Source organism: Chlorocebus sabaeus, chromosome 8, assembly GCF_047675955.1.
Source record: "Chlorocebus sabaeus isolate Y175 chromosome 8, mChlSab1.0.hap1, whole genome shotgun sequence".
NCBI lineage: Eukaryota > Metazoa > Chordata > Mammalia > Primates > Cercopithecidae > Chlorocebus > Chlorocebus sabaeus.
In genome coordinates this window covers 16,536,356-16,556,734 of record NC_132911.1, presented here as the reverse complement: position 1 = coordinate 16,556,734, position 20,379 = coordinate 16,536,356, and the positions used below count along the sequence as shown (strand labels likewise).

The 20,379-nt window shown below is 34.0% G+C and overlaps 1 protein-coding gene across 1 annotated transcript in view; it reads right to left on the bottom strand.

The window, feature by feature from the left end:
• Positions 1-20,379, bottom strand: part of MICU3 (mitochondrial calcium uptake family member 3) — a 93,345-nt gene that overhangs the window by 35,970 nt on the left and 36,996 nt on the right. Inside the window, 4 exon segments of the mRNA XM_007961723.3 lie at positions 878-960; positions 4,508-4,555; positions 8,370-8,448; positions 16,342-16,373. Of these exon segments, the coding sequence (XP_007959914.2) occupies positions 878-960; positions 4,508-4,555; positions 8,370-8,448; positions 16,342-16,373 (242 nt within the window).

The window sequence follows — 20,379 nt, the reverse complement described above, 5'->3', positions numbered from 1 at the left end:
AATTTTTAACAGCTACGTTACAAAGGAAAAGTAGAAAATAAAATGGCTGTTTAGGAGGTAGGGCCATAATTTTAAAAGAAAACAAAAAAAGAAAAGAAAATGGTTGTTGATTTCCCTTTCTTTTTACTCAGAAAGTGTAGGTAAAGACAGAGTGTAACATACATGCTAAGAGCAGACCATGTTACTCTAAGGAATAAATTAATAGTATTTTCTATTTCAGAGAAAAAAACAGACGAGGCATTTTGCCACAAAAAGAGATGCAAAATACATAGGTAAAAAGAAAGAGAAAAATTCTGGAAGGAGATTGTGCAAAGTTGAGGGAGCAACTGACCTCCCTGTCAGACCAGCGCCAGAGCTGGACCAGTCAAAGAAATGTCAAAAGGTAAATACCTAAGAACTATCAGCCTATGGTCAAACACAACAGAAAGGAACAGGGAAGTGGGGACAAGACTGGAATACAAGGCAGGAGTAAGTGGAAGAGAAAAGAGAAACAAAAATCATGAATCCTATACTGAGAAGGAAGAGAAGTTCCTATGGAAGGAGTTGTGCCTAGGTGGATGACATAATGGGGACTGAATATTAACTGGGCATATATAACCTGAGGACTGCCTGTTATCCACCCAACAGAAAACACCTGATACATTTCACACTTTTATGTAAAAACAACGATAATCATTATCATACACTGAATGTAATTTATATTTGTAAAATGTAAATATTGTTCAAAGTACCTGAGTATATACTTTATTAAATAAAGGCAAAAGTATACATTTTTCACTCTTTTCTCTACAGTAGTATTCCCAAGAAGGCAAAAACATAAAAATATAAGTAAGCAATATTTAATTATTGATAAAAATGCAACATATAATATACATACCACCAAAAACTCTTTTTTATCCACCATCTCATTGCCATCGGTGTCAAACATGTTGAAAGCTATTCTGAACCCTGCATGTGGCTCTGCCAGAAAAAACAGAGAAGGTATTCACAAAATGGAAAAATGTATTTTAAAGTACAAAATCCATATTAGTTGTAAAGTTACTCACATTCTATACAGAAAAAGTTTCTTTAACCAAGAAATTAAAAGTTAACATGTTATTATTGGTTAAAGATAATAAAAAGCACATAAAAGTATTTATATTTCTGCTTTATACATTAGTACACTTAATAAAAATTGCTAATACACTTTACAAGCACTTCTGTGATACTTGTTGCATAGCACTGAGAGAAAAATTTGAATACTTTCCTTATTTCTAAAAATAAACACTTCTCTTTTTTATCCAATGTCTGTTAGTTTGTTTAAAAGGGAAATATCAACTCATCACATTTTAAATATATTCAGTATGTTCAGCTACTTAGTGCGGTAGAAAAAAAAACATGACACAATGGACTAGTTCCGATTCTCGGGAAAATTATAACTAAAATGACCTATGAAAATAAATGTTAAGCATAAGAGATTAGAGTTAAAACTTCTAGAGGCTTCAACAACAGAAATATAAAACAAAAGAAGATTGAATATGTAATTACCAATTCCCCCAAAATACAAAGAATAATTGCTTTTCTGAAAAAGACTTTGACATACTATGAAGTGCTTCAATTTCATGAACCTTAAAATAATAAAGTTCAATCTCTTTCTCCTTTTCACTTCTAGAGCATAAAGGAGAAAACTCGGACAGAAAACTTGAAAGTGTCCTTCAAAGAGCGGCACAGTGGACATGCCTTTCTCAAAACACTGAATCTTTTCTTTTGAGATGACTGGGGGGAGGGACACAAAGTTGAAAAAGGGACCCCCCACAGATACATTTGCTACCACCTGTTGTGAAATCTTGAACCTGCAAAAGAGGCACAGATAGTGTCCTACTTTCTTAACTGGTAACAGTTGTCTCTGAAAATAACAGAAACAGAAGCCAGTCCTTTATGCAAGCTCATTTCTTGCATGTATTTTAGAAATCTAATACAAATTTACACCATCTCTAATAACCAAGTTTTACACTTTAAAAAGATCTTGAAAATACATACAGGAAAGAAGTCTTCCTTACAAGCATTGTTTGGAGGGAAAAATACAGTACAAAGTAAAGAGAGAGACACTCACAGACAGGTAACCAAGATTATGTAGCCCACTTCCTGCCAGCCCTCTTCTCACAGTTTTCTTAGTTCTAAAGTAAACAATATCCCATAATTTTTCAATTCAAACTCCTTAGAAGCTTCTGTTGGTGAGTCCTGAACTCCAAAGAAGTTTCACAGTACCCAAGGATCCTAAGCTTTCTGTGCCAAAACCCACTATGTATGTTTTTTTCTGACACTCCTAAACTATACCCTTGTCCCGTCTCAACAAGTAGCTTTCCTAGTCAACGCTTCCTATTCTTGCCTTTCACTCCGCTGGTTTAGGTACTTAATTTAACTTCTAATATTGCAACCATGATTGTTCTGGCAAACAAGGTAACTTTTCAACACATCTATGAGACACTTCTTTGCATCCGCTCTAATTCTCAGGGTAGCATCATTGACTGGACTTGCTTCATTACCATGGCTTTGCAGAGTGGATCGACCTCAGGTAGCCCTATTACAAAATGTACAATACTAGTTCTTCAGCCCTAACATTTTAATTTCATTTTAAGTCTGAAACTGCCACTGCAAAATTATAATGGAGACAGTGAAAGAGATCTGACTAATCAACTCCATCTTGCTTTAATCTCCAAGCTATGTTTGCTCATTCAGTTGCTTCTTGTTTAGTTAGGCCAAACTAACTTTGGGAGGAACTTAGTTTATAGTTTAAAAGAAAGATGATACGAGCCCTTTCCTGTAACAAACCCCCTTCTTGACTAGGGACTAGATTGCCTTTGTAGGACTAACAAATTAGCCACAAGATTAGAAATTATGGTTTAGGAGTCATGCAGCTGGAGCTACAAGATTCTGACCCTCCCTAAATTGCTCCTGGGGGTAACATTACTATTGTAAAACCTAAGACCTATGCTTGAGATATTTTGCAGACCCCACACTTGATGGATCAGCTGGCACTACACACAGCGATAAACTGGCTCATCTGGTCTTGTGGTCCTCAACCAGGAACTGACTCAGCACGAGAGAAAAGCTTTGACTCCCTATGATTTCATCTTTGACCTGACCAACCAGTGCTCTTGACTCACCCACGCCCTACCCACCAAATTATCTTTAAGAACTCTGATCCCTGAATGCTCAGGAAACTCATTTGAGTAATAATAAAACTCCAGTCTCCCGCATAGCCAGCTCTGTGTAAATTACTCTTTCTCTGTTGTAATTCTCCTGTCTTGAAAAATTGGTTCAGTCTAGGCAGTGAGGAAGGTGACAAGTCCAAGAGAAAAAAATAAAGATATATGAGTATATGTACACATTCCTTCTTCTCAAAACTTACTGTAACTGAACTCAATGTTAACATCATTCCTCACTAAGTTACACAGTTAAGAATAACACAGTGGTATGAATTTTTTAATCAAAGAAGTACAAAGTATTTTTAGACTTGTTTCTAATGACAGAGTTTTATTGATGTTCTTGTTTCCATGCATCTTCCCAAATCTCCACAACTGGAAATTCCACTAGCAATATTCTTTGATGTATTCCTTTCTTCATTCATTCACTCACTACTTTTTGGGAGGGTACCATGTGCAAGACATTGTTCTTGATACAGAGATGAACAAAAAAGATAAAATCTTTGCCATAATGGACCTTGCATTCAAGTGTGGGGAGACAAACAAGAACATGTAAACCAATAATACTTTCAAATAGTCTGATATAAAGAAAATGAAACGCAGCAAAGAGATATAAAGAGAGAGGGAGCTATTTTAGAGAGGTTGGCCAAGTAAGGATTTGCTAAGTCTTCACATTTGAAAGGAAACTTGAATGATATTTATTATCATAGAGATCTTGAGGATAAGTACTGATGGCACAGAAAGCAGAAGGTATAAATTCCTGAGGCGGCAATTCAAGGAACGGAAAGGCCAGGTGGCTGGAACCCAGTAAACTATAACAGAATTGTCTCCATTAAATGCAAAGAAATTTAACTGAAAATGTAGTAAACCCTTCATATATTTCCTAAGAAATGCTGCACACGAGAGGAAGAAAATAAAAGTTTTGGATGTGAATGACAGGTATTCCGACAGACTCGATAGTTAAGAGACTCTCTCACATCAGTCTTGCAGAAAATATGACTCAAATGAGTACAGTAGGAAATTTACAAATTATTACATGTCATGACCTTTCGAGTCTGAGGTAGATTAAAACCACAAGAATGGATACATAATAGTCAATTTATAATTTATTAGCATTTATTACTATACCATAAGCTGTAGCATTTAACGTTTTTGACTCTTCACAGTGCTATGCTTAGCATTTTTCTGTGGCATTAAATATGAATTTTGCAGAACAGTATGGATATTGATTTTCAAGAGTAAGTGAATCTAAGATCTGCTTTCCAAGATTCTGTTTAAAAAATAAAGCTGCATCCAGAAATAAATTTAATAAGTATACTTACTTGTTAAAATACATAAAAGAAAAAGATATTCTGTGTAAGAAATCACACCTACAAGAAAAATAGTATCAGTTATATGTATAAAATGTTGTTTGAGAAGCAATAAATGCTATAATGAGCTTATAGTTTAAAAATAGATGCTATATATTTTAAATGACAATTATTATTATAAAATCAAAGCGAAAGAAGCAACAAATTTAATTTTACTTTACTTGTTTCACATGCCTCCATAGATACTCATATAAAATCATTATGCTGTCAAATACATTGGCAAAAAAAGCAAAATTATAATGCATAGCAGTAACTTTTAAACTTGTTGCTAGTTTCTAATGTATGACTCTTAACATAAAAAAGTTGTCAAGTCCAACAACAGAGGTTAAAAGAAAAAAATAAGTAAAAATATAAAGGTTGGAAATGGTTAATGAACACTGCAAAGTGCTTACTTTTTATTAACACTTGGATAAAATATTTAGACATTGTTACTTAGAAATTTAATATTTGTTTTGCATTTTAAGAATAAAGGTCTATAGTTACCACTTTTCTGCTTTCAAATTATCTTCAATGCGTCTATTATATGTACTCTAAGGAGTTTTTATTGTAATTAAATGTCTTATACTTTCTGTACATCACATCCTGAGTTCTCAGTAACTCCATACTTACAAATTTTAAAAGGAGTTCATTTGAAGTAAATAAAAAAGTGCATTCTGTTACTTGAATTCTTGCTTTTGCAATACAAAACCCAAAACTAGATTTAGTGCTTGAACTGACCTTTCAAGCAGATACTGAGAAGATTGACATCAGGAATCTGTATCTACAATACTTATTTAGATATCAGATAGTTCTGATGCTTGGTAAAAGGGTATAAAAATCCTTTAAATAACCAGATTGTGAACTTTAAAACTCCATTTTATATGATGTTCTTTGAGGCTGCCTTCTTTGTTACAGAACAAAGAGAAGAGGAGTCACTGTCAGGCAGTTTGTCAGAGACATGAAGGGCACTACCAGGAAGCCCTGAAAGCATTCATTCCCTTCTTTTGTTTATACTAGAATATTGTGACCTATAGACAGATAGTTCTGGTTGATTGCCATGAATGTTATGGGAGAAAGATTCTGGAATGGTCAACGTATATAAAAATACAATACTTAAGAGTCCATAGGGATCCCTCAAAAAATGAAAGAAAAGCATAAAAGAAGGGGCAAAAAAAGGAAATGGGTTGGGAAATGGGCATGCTGTCGCCATAATCCTATCTCACTGACTATTGTTCTAGTTGACCTGGTAGAATACACAAGAGATGCTGGTTGGTACAAAGAACTTCAGTAAGTGCTATGCATCTTTTATTTGATAGTTAACTCAAGACTTCCCTCAAGTAAAGCACTACTTCATAGCGAGTGTCCAGACCATGACTATCATGGTAGACACTTCTTTGCAGGACCACATGGGGATTGACGTGGCTTAAACCACAGGGAAGAAAAATGAAGTGAAACCCATGATACACTATAATTTAATAAAAATAGTCAAGGAAAAGAGAAAATACTACTGAAGATGAACTGTATATTTTTAACGCTTTCCAATTATAAAAACCGAATACTATAAAACTCACTCTTCAATTTACTTATGGCATCCAGGATCAAAAGAAAAAAAGCTAGGCATATAGTAATGGTGTAATCTTTAGAAAGAGAGGATAAGAAAGATGCCAACTAGGTTTCTTTTGAAAATTCAATCAAAACAAATTTTAAGGGAAGTTCCTTAAAAGGATTACATTGTGTAATTCCTATACATGACACATTGCAGTTGGCTGTTATAATTAAGTCTCTATAATACATGTTTTCATGAATGCATATCAATTTTTTATTATTTAAATGTATAACATTTTCTCTAGAGGTAATACTTTACATAGATAAACTTTTAATTTTAAAATTAGTCTTTAGCCAGGCATGGTGGCTCACACCTATAATCCCAGCACTTTGGGAGGCCGAGGCAAGAGGACTGTTTGAGTCCAGGAGTTCGAAACCAGCCTGGGCAACAAAGTGAGACTTTATCTTTACAAAAAATCAAAAAATGAGGGGGGAAGAATTGCTCGAGCCCAGGAGGTCGAGGCTGCAGTGAGCCATGACTGCACCACTGCACTTCCGCCTGGGTGACAAAGCGAGACCCTGACTCAATAAATAAATAAAATAAAACAAAGATAAAAATAAAATTATGTCTTCAATAGCTCTAAAGGTTTAGTCTTAAAATTTCTCTGCCACTTAATCACTATTTAAAAAAAGCAAGGCTCTTCTAAATTCTCTATTTATTCTAACTTCTCTAATGATTCTAAAACTTTCTGGGATCATGTATTACCCTGATGATCTAATTAATATGATACAGATACGCACTGTACTACAGGGAGTAGCTATTTAAATTTAAAATACTTAAAATCAAATACAACTAAAAATTAAGTTCCGCAGTTATGCCAGTCACATTTCAAGTGCTTAACAGTCGTATGTGGCTAGTAGCTACCATAAGAGACAGCACAGAAACAGAGTATTTCCGTCATAGTGGCGCAGAATAGATTCTATCCCCTGGGGAAAAAAATGCAAACATGTGTATAACATGAGAAGGATTAGGATATGCCTAAACCTAGGACTTCTAGATTTAACCTTCCCCTTAACTAAAAGAAGGTTTTTTTCTTCCATGCGTTATTTTTCTCAGATTATATTTGATCCAATTTGTATTTTCCCATGAGGTATATATATTAAGAAAAATGTTTGAAATTCACCATACTTACTTGATCCTTCTGAGCTTTGAATTTTCCTCATCCTATTATCTCACCCTAAGATCTGAATGGCAATCTTTAAGACAATATCCAGGAAAAAGATTTCTAAGATTTTTTTAAGACACTTTGGCCTAGGTTTCTTGAAGATTTAAAAATCTTACTTATGAAACACCTACAATAAAAGATACGGTGTCTCTTCCTTTCAGATTATATGTAAACCATGTGGAAGCAATACAAACTTTCTAATTCTACTTAAATAAAATATATGAATTATAACTACTCCTTCAAAGTATTTGTCTTCAGGCTGAAGTATATTATTTTCAAACCAATATTTGTTAAAACTGATGAAAAGGGAAAATATAACTGCTTATATAATTTCTTTAATATACTGCATATTCCTGTATTTGAGGATACAAAAAATATATTTCCAAGAAACATTACTTTTTAAGATTAAAAAGACCAATACATTTTTTCTACAAATGTGTAAAAAGGTACACTGTAAAAGAAAATTACAATAAAAGTCATATAATTTGATTGCCAGGAAATGTATAAATTAATGAGTTAACCTAATATTGATACTGATAATAGAGTAAGTTGAAACAGGTACATTTGCAGTAAGTATTGGCCTTTAAAGGAAACATGTCAAAACTAGGCTGTCAAAGGACGTATCCACTACATTTTTCCTGTTGATTAGTTTAGGAGCATCTGTAACTCTCTCAGAGCGAAACGGAAGGAAGAAAAATATACCTTTGAAGATCTAGTATTTTTGTAAAATGTTTTCTTTGGGTAAATATAGAATAAACTTTTCAATATGGTTAAAGAACAATTTGTTAAACTATGTAAGTCCATTTTGTTGTAAAAAAAATTTGGAAGATACAAATAATATATAAACAATAACATGAAAACCACCCTTAATGAAGAGTGGAATTACCTGAGAACAACATTAATACTCAGAAATGTTAATATTTTGCTGTTTTCTTCTTTAGTTTTTTCTCTATGCATACACATAGATGTAATTTAAAAATTATTTTAGGTACGGGAAAATATGTATATACAAATAGTATACATAATACAGTTTAAAAAATGGACACGTACTAAGGTTAACTCACCTCTTTCTTTAAGATTTCGAAATAGCTTTGATGAGCCTTTCCAAACTGGTGGTGTTTCTGCGAGCATTTGATTTAATTCCTATGACAGAAGTTATTATACTATTGATGAATTGGTAAACCACTTGCTTATAAAATAGATCAAAAACATGTTTAAATGTCCATGCAAAATTCTCCACTTAAAAGACCTGAAACATGGCATTATTTATCCTATGTTATGCCTGTGGTTCATTCAAGCACACAACACAGTATTTGCCCATGGTTCAAACATAAAATAAATGATGAAGAGGCTACATTAAATTTAATTACAGCTACCTAAAATTTCAGATAAGATGAATAATGGGAGGTTATACATAAGACAACCAAATCAAGATAAAACAGTGAGTTTAAGTTCTGGAGCCAGTCATAAAGGAATCGTTTTAGGAAAACCATGGAAAAATGTGAATTTCCATATCAAGATCAGAAACGGTCACATCCCCTGGCTTCACATAATGTCTCTTCTTTGTAACACATTTGATTTAGAGAGCTTCGTGTAGAGGAAGTAAATGAACAAAGGATTATGTTACAAAGGAATGAAAAGTATTTTAATGGTTAGTGACTTAGAGAATGATAACATTGGATGAAACAGAAAGACAAGGGTACTGCGTTATTGTGGTCATTGTTTCAATTTGTTTCTAGTTTTAACTTAACACAGACTTCAACTGCAGCTTAGCTTTTTCTTTTTTAAAAAAGTCAAAACTATCAGTGCTGCTCGGAAACTACTGGAGAACTTAGACACTTGAATCATTACTCATATGCTAAATCAATTTTGAATTTATTGTGTATAGTCTGTTAAAAACACTAAGTGAAAACTATAATTTGATTAATTGTGAAGAAAAATGATTAAAAGATTTGGTGAGATAACTTGAAACAATTTGAAATAATAAAATTAGTCTGCTTAGAAACACATTAGACAAACACAGAACCCACTTCTATTTTCAGATCTGATCCCCACTCCTCAGAGCATGTGGTTCCCCAATAGTTTGAGCATCACACCTGGGAGTTTGTGCGAAACGCAGAATCTCAGTGCCCATGCCAGACCTACCGAGCCACAACCTGCATTTTTAACAAGATCTTCTAATTTTTACACACATTCAAGTCTGGAAGGCATTTCAGACAAACCATTCTCGATGCAGCTGTACCTAAAAATGCTTTCTGACATTTATAAATCATATTTGTTTAACTGCAAAGCTGAGCTAGCAGAAGTATAATTCTTAGTATGTCAAAGGCAGAAACAGCATTAATTAGGGGATTTATGGACCCCGTGAAGCCCATATGCGGATTCTTGTGTTTGTTTTCTTCATGTTTCTGTATCTGCACTGCAGGTAAAATATGCCACTAAATAATCAGTGCATCTGATTATAGAATAGCAATGGCACAGAATAATTCAGCTCCAAATTGTAATGAGAAACTGGGATATTTATTGTTTAGACAACAGTAAACTCACATATGATTAAATAAAATATTCTAGGCTGGGCTCAGTGGCTCAGGCCTATAATCTCAGCACTTTGGGAGGCCGAGGCGGGTAGATCCCTTGAGCCCAGGAGTTTGAGACCAGCCTGGGCAACATGGCAAAACCCCATCTCACAAATAAACAAACAAACAACAATTAGCTGGAAATGGCGGCGTTCATATATAGTCCCAGCTTACTCAGAAGGCTGAGGTGGAAAAATCCCTTGAGCCCAGGAAATCGGGCTATAGTGAGCCATGTTCACACCACTGCACTCCAGCCTAGGCAACAGAGCGAGACCTTGTCTCAAAAAAATATTAAAAAATTTTAAAAACAACATTCTGAACAAATTTTATGCAGCTTAGTTTATACCATATCTATTGTAACTGTATAAATATTAACTAATCTTTCTCCATTTTAACTGGTTCCATGTCTTCCAACCTCATCTGTTCTAGCTCAAACTCAGCTACAGTGTAAGACTGAAAAATCATAGCTACCTTTTATTGTGTGCCCTCTATGTGTTTGGCAATAGGCTCATACAATAACTTCATTCTAAAAACAATCCTCATTATGCACATTTTAACAAGACTTAAAGTAGATAAGTAACACCCAAGGTCACAGAACTACTAAATGACAAAGCCCAGCTCCTTATTGACTCCAAGTAGCTTATTTTAGTAATAATCTAGTTTTCTCCTGGTCTAAATCATCCAATCAACACATTCATTTTGTCTTCTCTTATTAACTTTAAGGACTTCTAAAATTTCTTAAAATCTTTATATTTCCACTCATGTCAGGAATCTCTCTCCCTACTCCCAATTCCCAGCTTGGTTTCATATGTAGCAGTGGTATATTACAAAGAATTTGGTCTTTGCCCCTGGGTCCTGGGAAGGAGACTCTAAATCCTTCGTTCATACCTGAGTTTGTGCTAAGGAGATCACTCAGGAGGGGAGCTGCTTACCAGAAAGAATAACTGTGATTAGAGAGCTGGGGCTTTAGCGAGCCTGACCTCTGGGGAGAAAAGAGAGGCTATAGATTAAGTTCAATCACATGGCCAATAATTCAATCATGCCTATGTAATGAAACCCTAACAAAAATTCTAAGCACTAAGCTCAGTGGCGCTTTCTGGTTGTTGAACACGCTGTTGTGCTAGGAGGGTGACACACCCCAACTCCATGTTCTCAAAGAAGGCATAGAAGCTCTGTGTTCAGGACCTTCCCAGACCTTGCTCTCTCTCTTCAACTGGCTGGTCTTATTCTGTATTCTATCTAATAAAACCATAACCATAGGTACTGCATTTTTTGAGTTCTATGATTCATTCTAGCAAATCATTAAACCTGAGGGGAGCTGTGGCAACCTCTTAGACTCGTAGACAGTAAGGCCAGAGTGTGGGTGGCCTGGAGCCCCCAAACTTGCAACAAGCATCTGAAATGAGGGCAGTCTTGTTAGGCACTATGCTTAAACTTGGAGTGGTTAGTGTTAGAATTATATTGTAGGTAGAAAATAAATATTTGCTGAATTAAATTCAGTCTCCTAGAATTATAGTTGCCTTTTAAAGGAGTTACACAATTTTCTTAAATAAGTACTATTTAAAAAAATTATACAGTTAGTAGCTATATTTTATAGAAAAATTAGTAAATACAGAAAATAAAAACTAATTGTAATCCAGGGATGACAAACTTAAGTTTTAGACCAAACTTAATTGAGTCTCTAGGGGTGGCAAGTTACACATACATACACACACACACACACACACACACACACACATTTTAACATCATTTTAGTCTGATTCTCTAGCTAGGCATATTTATATAGTATATGGTATTTATATAGTATTTTGTTAATATTTGTTGCTGCAAATATTAAATCATTCTCTGCATACTGTTTTATAACTTACCCTTTGCATTTAATATATTATCATGAGCATATATATTTTCCTGTCAAATATTCTTCATTTTCATTTTAATGGCTACACAGAAGTTGTCTATAGTAGCAGTTCTGAAAGGCAACTCTTCACATTCTTAAAAATATTAGGGACCCAAAAGAGATACTGTTTTTATGGGTTATATCTATCAATATTTAATTTATTTGAAAATAAAAACAAATTTTTCAAACACGAGAATACACAAACACACATTCCATTAGTTGGTAGAGCAATGGCATCATTACCAAAGAGCCTCTAGAAAACTCCACCACACCCTCATGAAAGAATGATAGTGAATAAAACAAGTATATTCTCAGTATTATGATAAAAATAGTTTTGACTTCATGGACCTTTGAAAAGGTCGTTGCAGTTTAAATGACTGTCAGTTAATACTATTTTGCAACTTGCTCTTTTACTCAACCTCGTTTTCTAGTTCTACTCATGTCAATGCACAGAGCTATAATGTATTTTATTCATTTTAACTCTGTATTTCTACACTTATCCTGGGTTTCTCTATTTCATAAATCTTTCATTCACTTGCCTAATGATTGACATTATATCATTCCCAAATTTTTGCTATTACAATTGATGGTTCAGGAAACACATACAGCAGCAATCCCCATCCTTTTTGGCACCAGGGACTGGTTTCTTGGAAGACAATTTTTCCACAGACCAGGAGCGGGGAAGGGGAAATGTTTTGGGGATGATTCAAGTGCATTACATTTATTGTGCACTTTATTTCTATTATTATTACAATCTAACATACAATGAAATAATTATACATCTCATCATCATATAGAATCAGAGGGAGCCCTGAGTTTGTTTTCTTGCAACTAGATGGTCCCATCTGGGGGTGATGGGAGACAGTGACAGATCATCAGGCATTAGATTCTCATAAGGAGCATGCAACTTAGATCCCTCACATGCCAGTTCACAATCGGGTCTGGGCTCCTATGAGAATCTAATGCTGCCGCTGATCTAACAGGAGGCGGAGCTCAGGCAGTAATGTGAGCAATGAGTGATGGGGAGTGGCTGTAAATACAGATGAAGCTTCAGGGGAAGTGGCGGGGGGGATCTGATATATAGGATTTCTGTGGCAAACACGAAAACATTTCTCTAGTATGCATTTCTAGAAGAGAGATTTCTCATATGCATTTTCAACATTATTAGGTATTGCCAAATATCACTCAAAAGTAAATATACCCCAGCCTGGGTGACAGAGCAAAACCCTGTCTCCACTAAAAATACAAAAATTAGCTGGGCATGGTGGTGTGTGCCTGTAGTCCCAGCTACTCAGGAGGCTGAGGTGGGGGGGTCACTTGAGCCCAGGAGGCGGAAGTTGCAGTAAGCCAAGATAGTGCCACTGCACTCCAGCCTGGGTGACAGGGACTGACTCTATCTCAAAAAATTTTTAAAAAGTAAATATACCAATTTACATTCTCACCTGGTTCCTTCTTGTTCTCCTTGCTAATTATTGGTATTGTCAGATTTCTGGAAACTAACAACCTGGTGGGTGTGAAATAGTATCGTATCATTGGTTTAATTTGCATACCCTAAGCTACTAGTAAGGTTGACCTCCTTTACATATATTCAGCGGCCATTGTAGGTACTTCTATTTTTTTCTTATTAAGTTGATTATCTTTTTTATAAAGATAAAAAAGGGGTTCTACATGACTGCAAGACACTTACCCTCTTCTGTTAATACGCTGCATGCATATCCTCCCACCATCATACATCTTTTAACATTGTTTACACTGTCTTTTGATGCTAAACTTTCAAATATTTAATTTAGTAAAAATTGCTAATAATTTCAAGTTTTGCTTTGAGTCTTATCTAAAAAGAAAACTCTCGTGCCTCTCATTTTGATTTTACTCTCATAGAATTTTTGTCACAAATAAGAACTTAATCCATCTGAAATTAGTTTTTGTATATGGTAGTAAATCTGAGGCCTAATTTGCCCCCTCCATGGAAAAATTATTATTCAAACATCTATGATTGAGAGGTCAATCATTTTACCAATGATTTATAGATCTATCTATATATGCCTGGATCTGTTTCTGGGTTCTATATTCTATTACCTTGATCTAGTTTTTAAAAATTCTTTGCAATGATGTAATACTACTTTATTATAGCTCTATTTCTAATCTTAATATGTCATAAGCCCCATTATTCTCATCTCAATGGTTTTTTTTTCCCCTCTTTCCTTTTCAGAATTGTTCTAAATATTCTGGGGCCCTTACTCATCCAGATTAATTTTAAAAGTTAATTTCGAATCAATTTGGTTGGGATTTTAATTGGAGTTACAGTGCATTTATAGATAGATTTGGAGGATCACTATCAAAAGGAAATGGCTTATTACCAGTATGAACATGATATGGTTCTCCATTTACTTGTGCTTTTAAAAATATAATTTAATAATGTTTTGTACATCTTCTGTTATGAATTGATTTTAAGAAATAGTTTTTGTTTCTATTATGAAATGCATTTTATTCAATACTAGTTTCTAATTGCTCTCGCTGGTGTGGAGCATCTTATTAACTTTGGTTTACTGCTCTTATATCCAGTAGCAATCTTGCTAAACTTTTATTAAATTTAAACAAATCTAAAATGTATATATTTTTACATTTTTCTTCCAATCATATTCTATTCTATGCCTCTATTCTAATCCTTAGAGCCTCTTCTTTTTTTCATACTACATAATATGGTCTCAATTGTGCCCCTCTCCCTCATTCATATGTTGAAGTCCTAAGCCCCAGTACCTCAGAATCTGACTGTTTTGCGGAAAGGACCTTTCTTTAAAGAGGTAGTTAGGTTTTTATATAAGGTCATCAGGAAAAGCGCTAATCCAATATGACTGATGTCCTTATAAGAAGAGATTAGGACACAGACATGCCCAGAGGAAAGACCATGTGAAGACAGAGGAAGAAGACAGCCACCTAAAAGTCAAGGAGAGAGGCCTCAGAAGAAACTAACCTGCTGACACCTGGATCTCAGACTTCGAGCCCTCAGAACCGTGAGAAAATAAATGTCTGGTGTTTAACCCATTCAATCTGTGATATTTTGTCATAGCAGCCCTAGTATACTATACTAGCCCAGACTGTCAGTAAAATGCTATGGAACAGTTGTGATAGCAGGCATATTTGCATTGTACAGTAGCTCCCCCTTATTTGTGGCTTAGTTTTCTACAGTTTCTGTGACCCTAAGTCAACTGCAGCCCAAAAACATTAAATGGAAAGTTCCAAAAACAATCCATAAGTTTTAAGTTGCACACTGTTCTGTGTAGCATGATGAAATCTCACACTGTACAGCTCTGTCCTATCCAGGACGTGAATCATCCCTCCGCCCAGTATATCCACGCTGTGTATGTTACCTACCTATTAGGCACTTAGTAGTTCTCTTGTCTATGACATTGAAAAAACATAGTATATATAGGGTTCAGTACTTTCCACATATTCAGCATTCATTGCCAGGGGTCTTAGAGCATATTACCCACTGATAAACGGGGATTAATATACCTAACTTGAAAGACAATGTCTCTCAAGTTCCACAAATGACCATGAGCTGTAGGCTTTTGGAGGATTCCCTTTAACTAGTTAAGGACGTTTCCTGGATTTCTAATATTCTTTTTTAAAAAAATAATAAAATCATACCTATAAAAGTATAAAAGGAATATATATGCAATTTAAAGTTAAGAAATAGTGAAGTTAAAAAATAGAAAATTATCAGTACTTTAGAAGCCTCTTTGAGCCCATTACTGATGATATTCCCTGCTATCATCCTGAAGACGAATACTTTCTTGAATTTAATGTTAATTATTCCTTAGTTTTTCCGCGTATGAATGTATCCTAAATAATATGATTTCATTTTCCCAGTTTTGGACTTTATACAAATAGAATTATACCTTGTATTTTTGAACTGCTTATTTTGTTTACCATTATGTTTCTGAGACTTGCTTAGTTAAAGCACTGTTATAATTCATTTGTTTTCACTATTGTGTAGTATACTATATGAATAAATCAAAATTTATTTATGGTAGAGTATTGACATATTAAAGTTTTGGGGCCATGATATATAATCTATAAACATTCTTATGAACTTCTGTGGCATATAAGCAAGAATTTCCCTAGGTATATACACTGGTGTAAACTAGATACCAGTGTATTTAGTATAGAAATTACTAGATCACAGAGTCTATTCAAGCTCAACTTTACAAGGTACACGTGCATGCACTATTGCAGAATTTAAAGGCAGGCATGCATTTACTAGGTATAGGGTAAACATATCTTCAATTTTAGCAGACAATGCCAAATTGTTTTCCAAAGTGGGTATACCAACACATGAGATTTACCAGTAATCTACATTTTCACCAACTCTTAGAAACGTCCACCTTTTCATTTTCTGACAAACTGGAGGATAAAAAAAAAGGAACCCTAATGTGATTTGATTTGCAAAAAATCATAAAATATATAAAAATACGTAATATATTTCATGAAATATATAATTATATATACATATATGCATGCACATATAAAATTTGTGTATATCCACCAAGAGCTTTAACTCACCTGTTTGGAAAGTGACTTCCAAGTTTTGGCAACTAAAATAAACAAATGTAAGATAATTAGATAATAAATACTTCATGGAATATATATCCATATTTGCTAACCATCTACAGCCACAACTTATAACAAAACTTTTATGTCTAAAAGGCAAAGTTTTTTTTTTAACCTCAAAATTTAGATCTGTGATATGATCTTATACCTTTCCCTATCTACTTGTTTTATATACTATGCACCATTTATAGTAAGTATCAGTGATACAGGAAACATTTCTCCACAGCCCTATCATCTTAAATTTGGGCTTTCTGGACTAATAAAGTAAGTTAACTTTCTCCATGTTAAACATCATGTGGTCTTAAAAGTACAAATAATGATACTTACAAAATATTCAAACTAGAATATAAAATAATATTAACATAGATAAACTATAATTTTAAGGTATTACTTGTGATCTTTGCTGTAATAGTGCTCCATGACATAATTCATAGGTCAGGTCTCTCTAGAATTAAGAAGGATTGGGAAAAGAAAAAAAGAAAGGAAAGGGAGGCTAGGTAAAGTGATGGGGAAACTTGTCCTGTTCTTCCCTACAACTATTCAAGTAGCATCACTAGAGTAAGAGTGTTACAGCTGTATAAAATGTCAGGGATCACTTTCTTTTTGTGATTCCTCCTCACACCCCCAGATCTCAAACTCTGTAAAACTTATAACGTTGGGAAAAATGTGTAGTCAGTATTGCTATTTCCTTTGCTCAGATTTGAACACTGTAAATATTTAATGCCTGCCTAAGAATTAGTACCAGGTTTACATATGACTAAGTTCTGTAATACAGCTATATTAGGAAACTGGTAAATATTAATTACTTCAGCTACATTACAATAATGCCAACCAACATCTTTTTCTACCTGGCAATGGGGCTATTTCTATATAATTAACAATATATCAAATTCAAAATTACAAAAAAAGCAATTTTTGCTATGTAACTTTATTAGGCAACAAAACAACTTAATTTAAAATCAAAAAAGAAGAAATATGTTTCTAATGATAGATTTCTTCTTTAAGCAGCAACAACATCCTTCCTCTATCCAAGATAGTTTATATAAATGTATAATCAAGTGATTCAAATAACAGGTCTACAAATTAGAATTTAGCATGTAACCTTAACTATGATACTGTCTATGTTTATTTTACAAAGACACTTCCCTTTTAATAATAAACAGAACAATGCAAATAATATTTATTATTCTGTTGCTCTTAAAATATAGCAGTAAGAAAAGAAGAAAAATAAATGGTAGAAAAGTACACGCACATGCTCTTACGCAATGCTCAGAAGACACTTATCAAAAGAGGAAGTTAGATGTACTCTTGAGTTTTGCAGGGTCTATGAGATTTCCATGGTAAATTATTCACAAAAGACATATTCATTCTGTCGGAAATGTCACCACGTTCAATATGATTAGCTTTTTAAATAAAGACTAAAGAGCCATTAAGATTGTTCTTCAAAGGATTTTCTGAATTCCTTATTCCATATGAAGTTACTGCATATATAAATATAACTTAGGCGGAGAAGGACTTCAATTCTATTGGAAATATTATTTCTTAAGCTGTAGGTTGATGTTCATTATATTTTGAATATGTTTTTGCATGTCTGAAAATTTTAATTTTTTAAAAAATCTAAATTAAAATAATTCTTGATACTATGTTGGAAAATAATTACTGATTTTAGTTCTAGAAAAGAAAGTCACCATTTAGGTTCTATTTAAGTATGCAAAATAAGATTATAATGCAAAATCATAATCAATCAGATATCTCAACATTTATTTGATCTATAATTTTTAAGCAAATATTTACACAGCATACCATTTTTTTCCCTGTTGAATGTCATCATAAAATGATATCAAAGGCTTTTAAAAATCACGGCTATGATTTTAAACAGGGAAAAAATGGTATGCCGTGTAAATATTTGCTTAAAAATTGTCACAGCTATGTGCTGGGCATGGTGGCTCACGCCTATAATTGCACCCCTTTGGAGGCCGAGGCAGGAGGATCACCTGAGGTCAGGAGTTTGAGACCAGCCTGGTGAACATGGTGAAACCTCAGCACTACAAAAATACAAAAATTAGCCAGGCATGACAGCAGCTGCCCGTAATCCCAGCTACTCAGGAGGCTGAGTCAGCAGAATCGCTTGAACCCAGGAAGCGGAGATCGTAGTGAGCCGAGATCACCCCATTGCGGTCCAGCCTCGTTGACAGAGCGAGACTCCTCTCAAGGAAAAAAAATCATGGCTATGAATTCAAATGATGATGATGATGATGACCTGTCAATATTAAATGTTTACTGTGTGCCAAGTACTATACTAAGCATAATTAATTCACTCAATCTTCAAAAAAAAAACTTCATGAGGCTGTTATTTTTAAAAATGAGGAAAGAGAAGATTAAATAACTTAACCAAGTTTTCAAAGCCAGTAAGTGCCAAGGTTTAAACCAAGTCAAATTTCATTATGCTACAGTTTTAATGTTTCTGATTTAATACTCAGTACATGAAACATTTTTCTATTCTTTTTCTTTTCTAAAATTCCACCTTTAAAACAGGCTTTATGAATATCTCGATCTTTTGTGATTGTTCTTAATTATGTTTGAAAAGTGCTGGTTAGAAATTAACTGAGGTTGTGGTTGTGAAATATCCTGTATAATTTTTTAAATAATAAAAACCAGTTTTTTACTCTTAAGTTATGGTTTTAAAATACCTATGAGAAGAATCACCACGAAAGTTATTTCCAAAAAGCAAAACCCAATAGTGTGCTTCCAGTGAATGTACCGTGAGGAAAAAAATTCTAGAAAATAATGAAGTAAAATTTTTTCAAAATATGAAACTGTGGCCAGGCACAGTGGCTCACGCCTGTAATCCCAGCACTTTGGGAGGCTGAGGCAGGTGGACCGCTTGAGCCCAGGAGTTCAAGACAAGCCTGGGAAAACATAGCAAAACCCTGTCTCTACAAAAAATTTTAAAAATTAGCTGGTGGCATGGTGGCATATGCCTGTAGTCCCAGCCACTTGGGAGGCTGAGATGGGAGGATCATTTGAGCCTGGGAGGTTGAGGTTGCAGTGAGTTGTGATCGCGTCACTGCACTCCAGCCTGGGGGACAGGGCAAGACCCTGCCTCAAAAAAAAAAAAAATTATACATTATTAAGTATCACTTAAAGAACAGCTTCAAATATGTTTGAAAAAATTATAGAATTTGATATAAAATTCATTTAGCATCTAAGAAATTCCTTCCTTCAAGAAATATTTCTTGTGTACCTATCATGCCAGGTAACCATATTCTACCTTGGAGTTGGTTGTTTCTGTATCTTATGTCATCTTACAATATTGTAAGTTTCCTGAGTGCACAGACTTTGTATCCCCCTCAGCACACAGAAAAGAACCTTAATACAGAAGTAGTCATCTAAATATTCCATACATTTTTATTTAACCGATTTGGTACAACATGGATTCTTTATATTTATTAGCAAATTAGTATTAAATCTAAACTAACTCACAAATAAAGAATCTACGTTGTACCAAATGGATTAAATAAAAAGGATATAATCCTTATCATAGCCTTAAAATCCTAAAAAAAAAAAAAAAAAAAAAAAAAAACTCTAAGTTTTCGCCTTTCCTATCACTATACGGTCCTACATATTCCCAAACTGGCTACTATTACTATACCATATACTGTCTTGATTTCATGTTTTAGCTTACGTAGTTTACATTTCTTTAAATGCTACTCTCATAGTTTCTGGTTAAAATCTTTTTTTTTTTTTTTAATTTAAAATCTGGCATGATCAAAAGTGTCTACTTCAAATTCCATTCCAGTTACCTTTCAGTTACTTTCTCTTTTGCAACCAAATATTGTAAGAGGGTCCTTTACACTCATTGTCTTCATTTCTTCATCTGCTACTCACTCCTGCAATTGCCCTAATGACTCCACTGAAACATCATTTTAAAAAACCATCAATAACCTTCATGTTATTAAATCTAGGGGACATTTTCCTGTCCTATCTAAC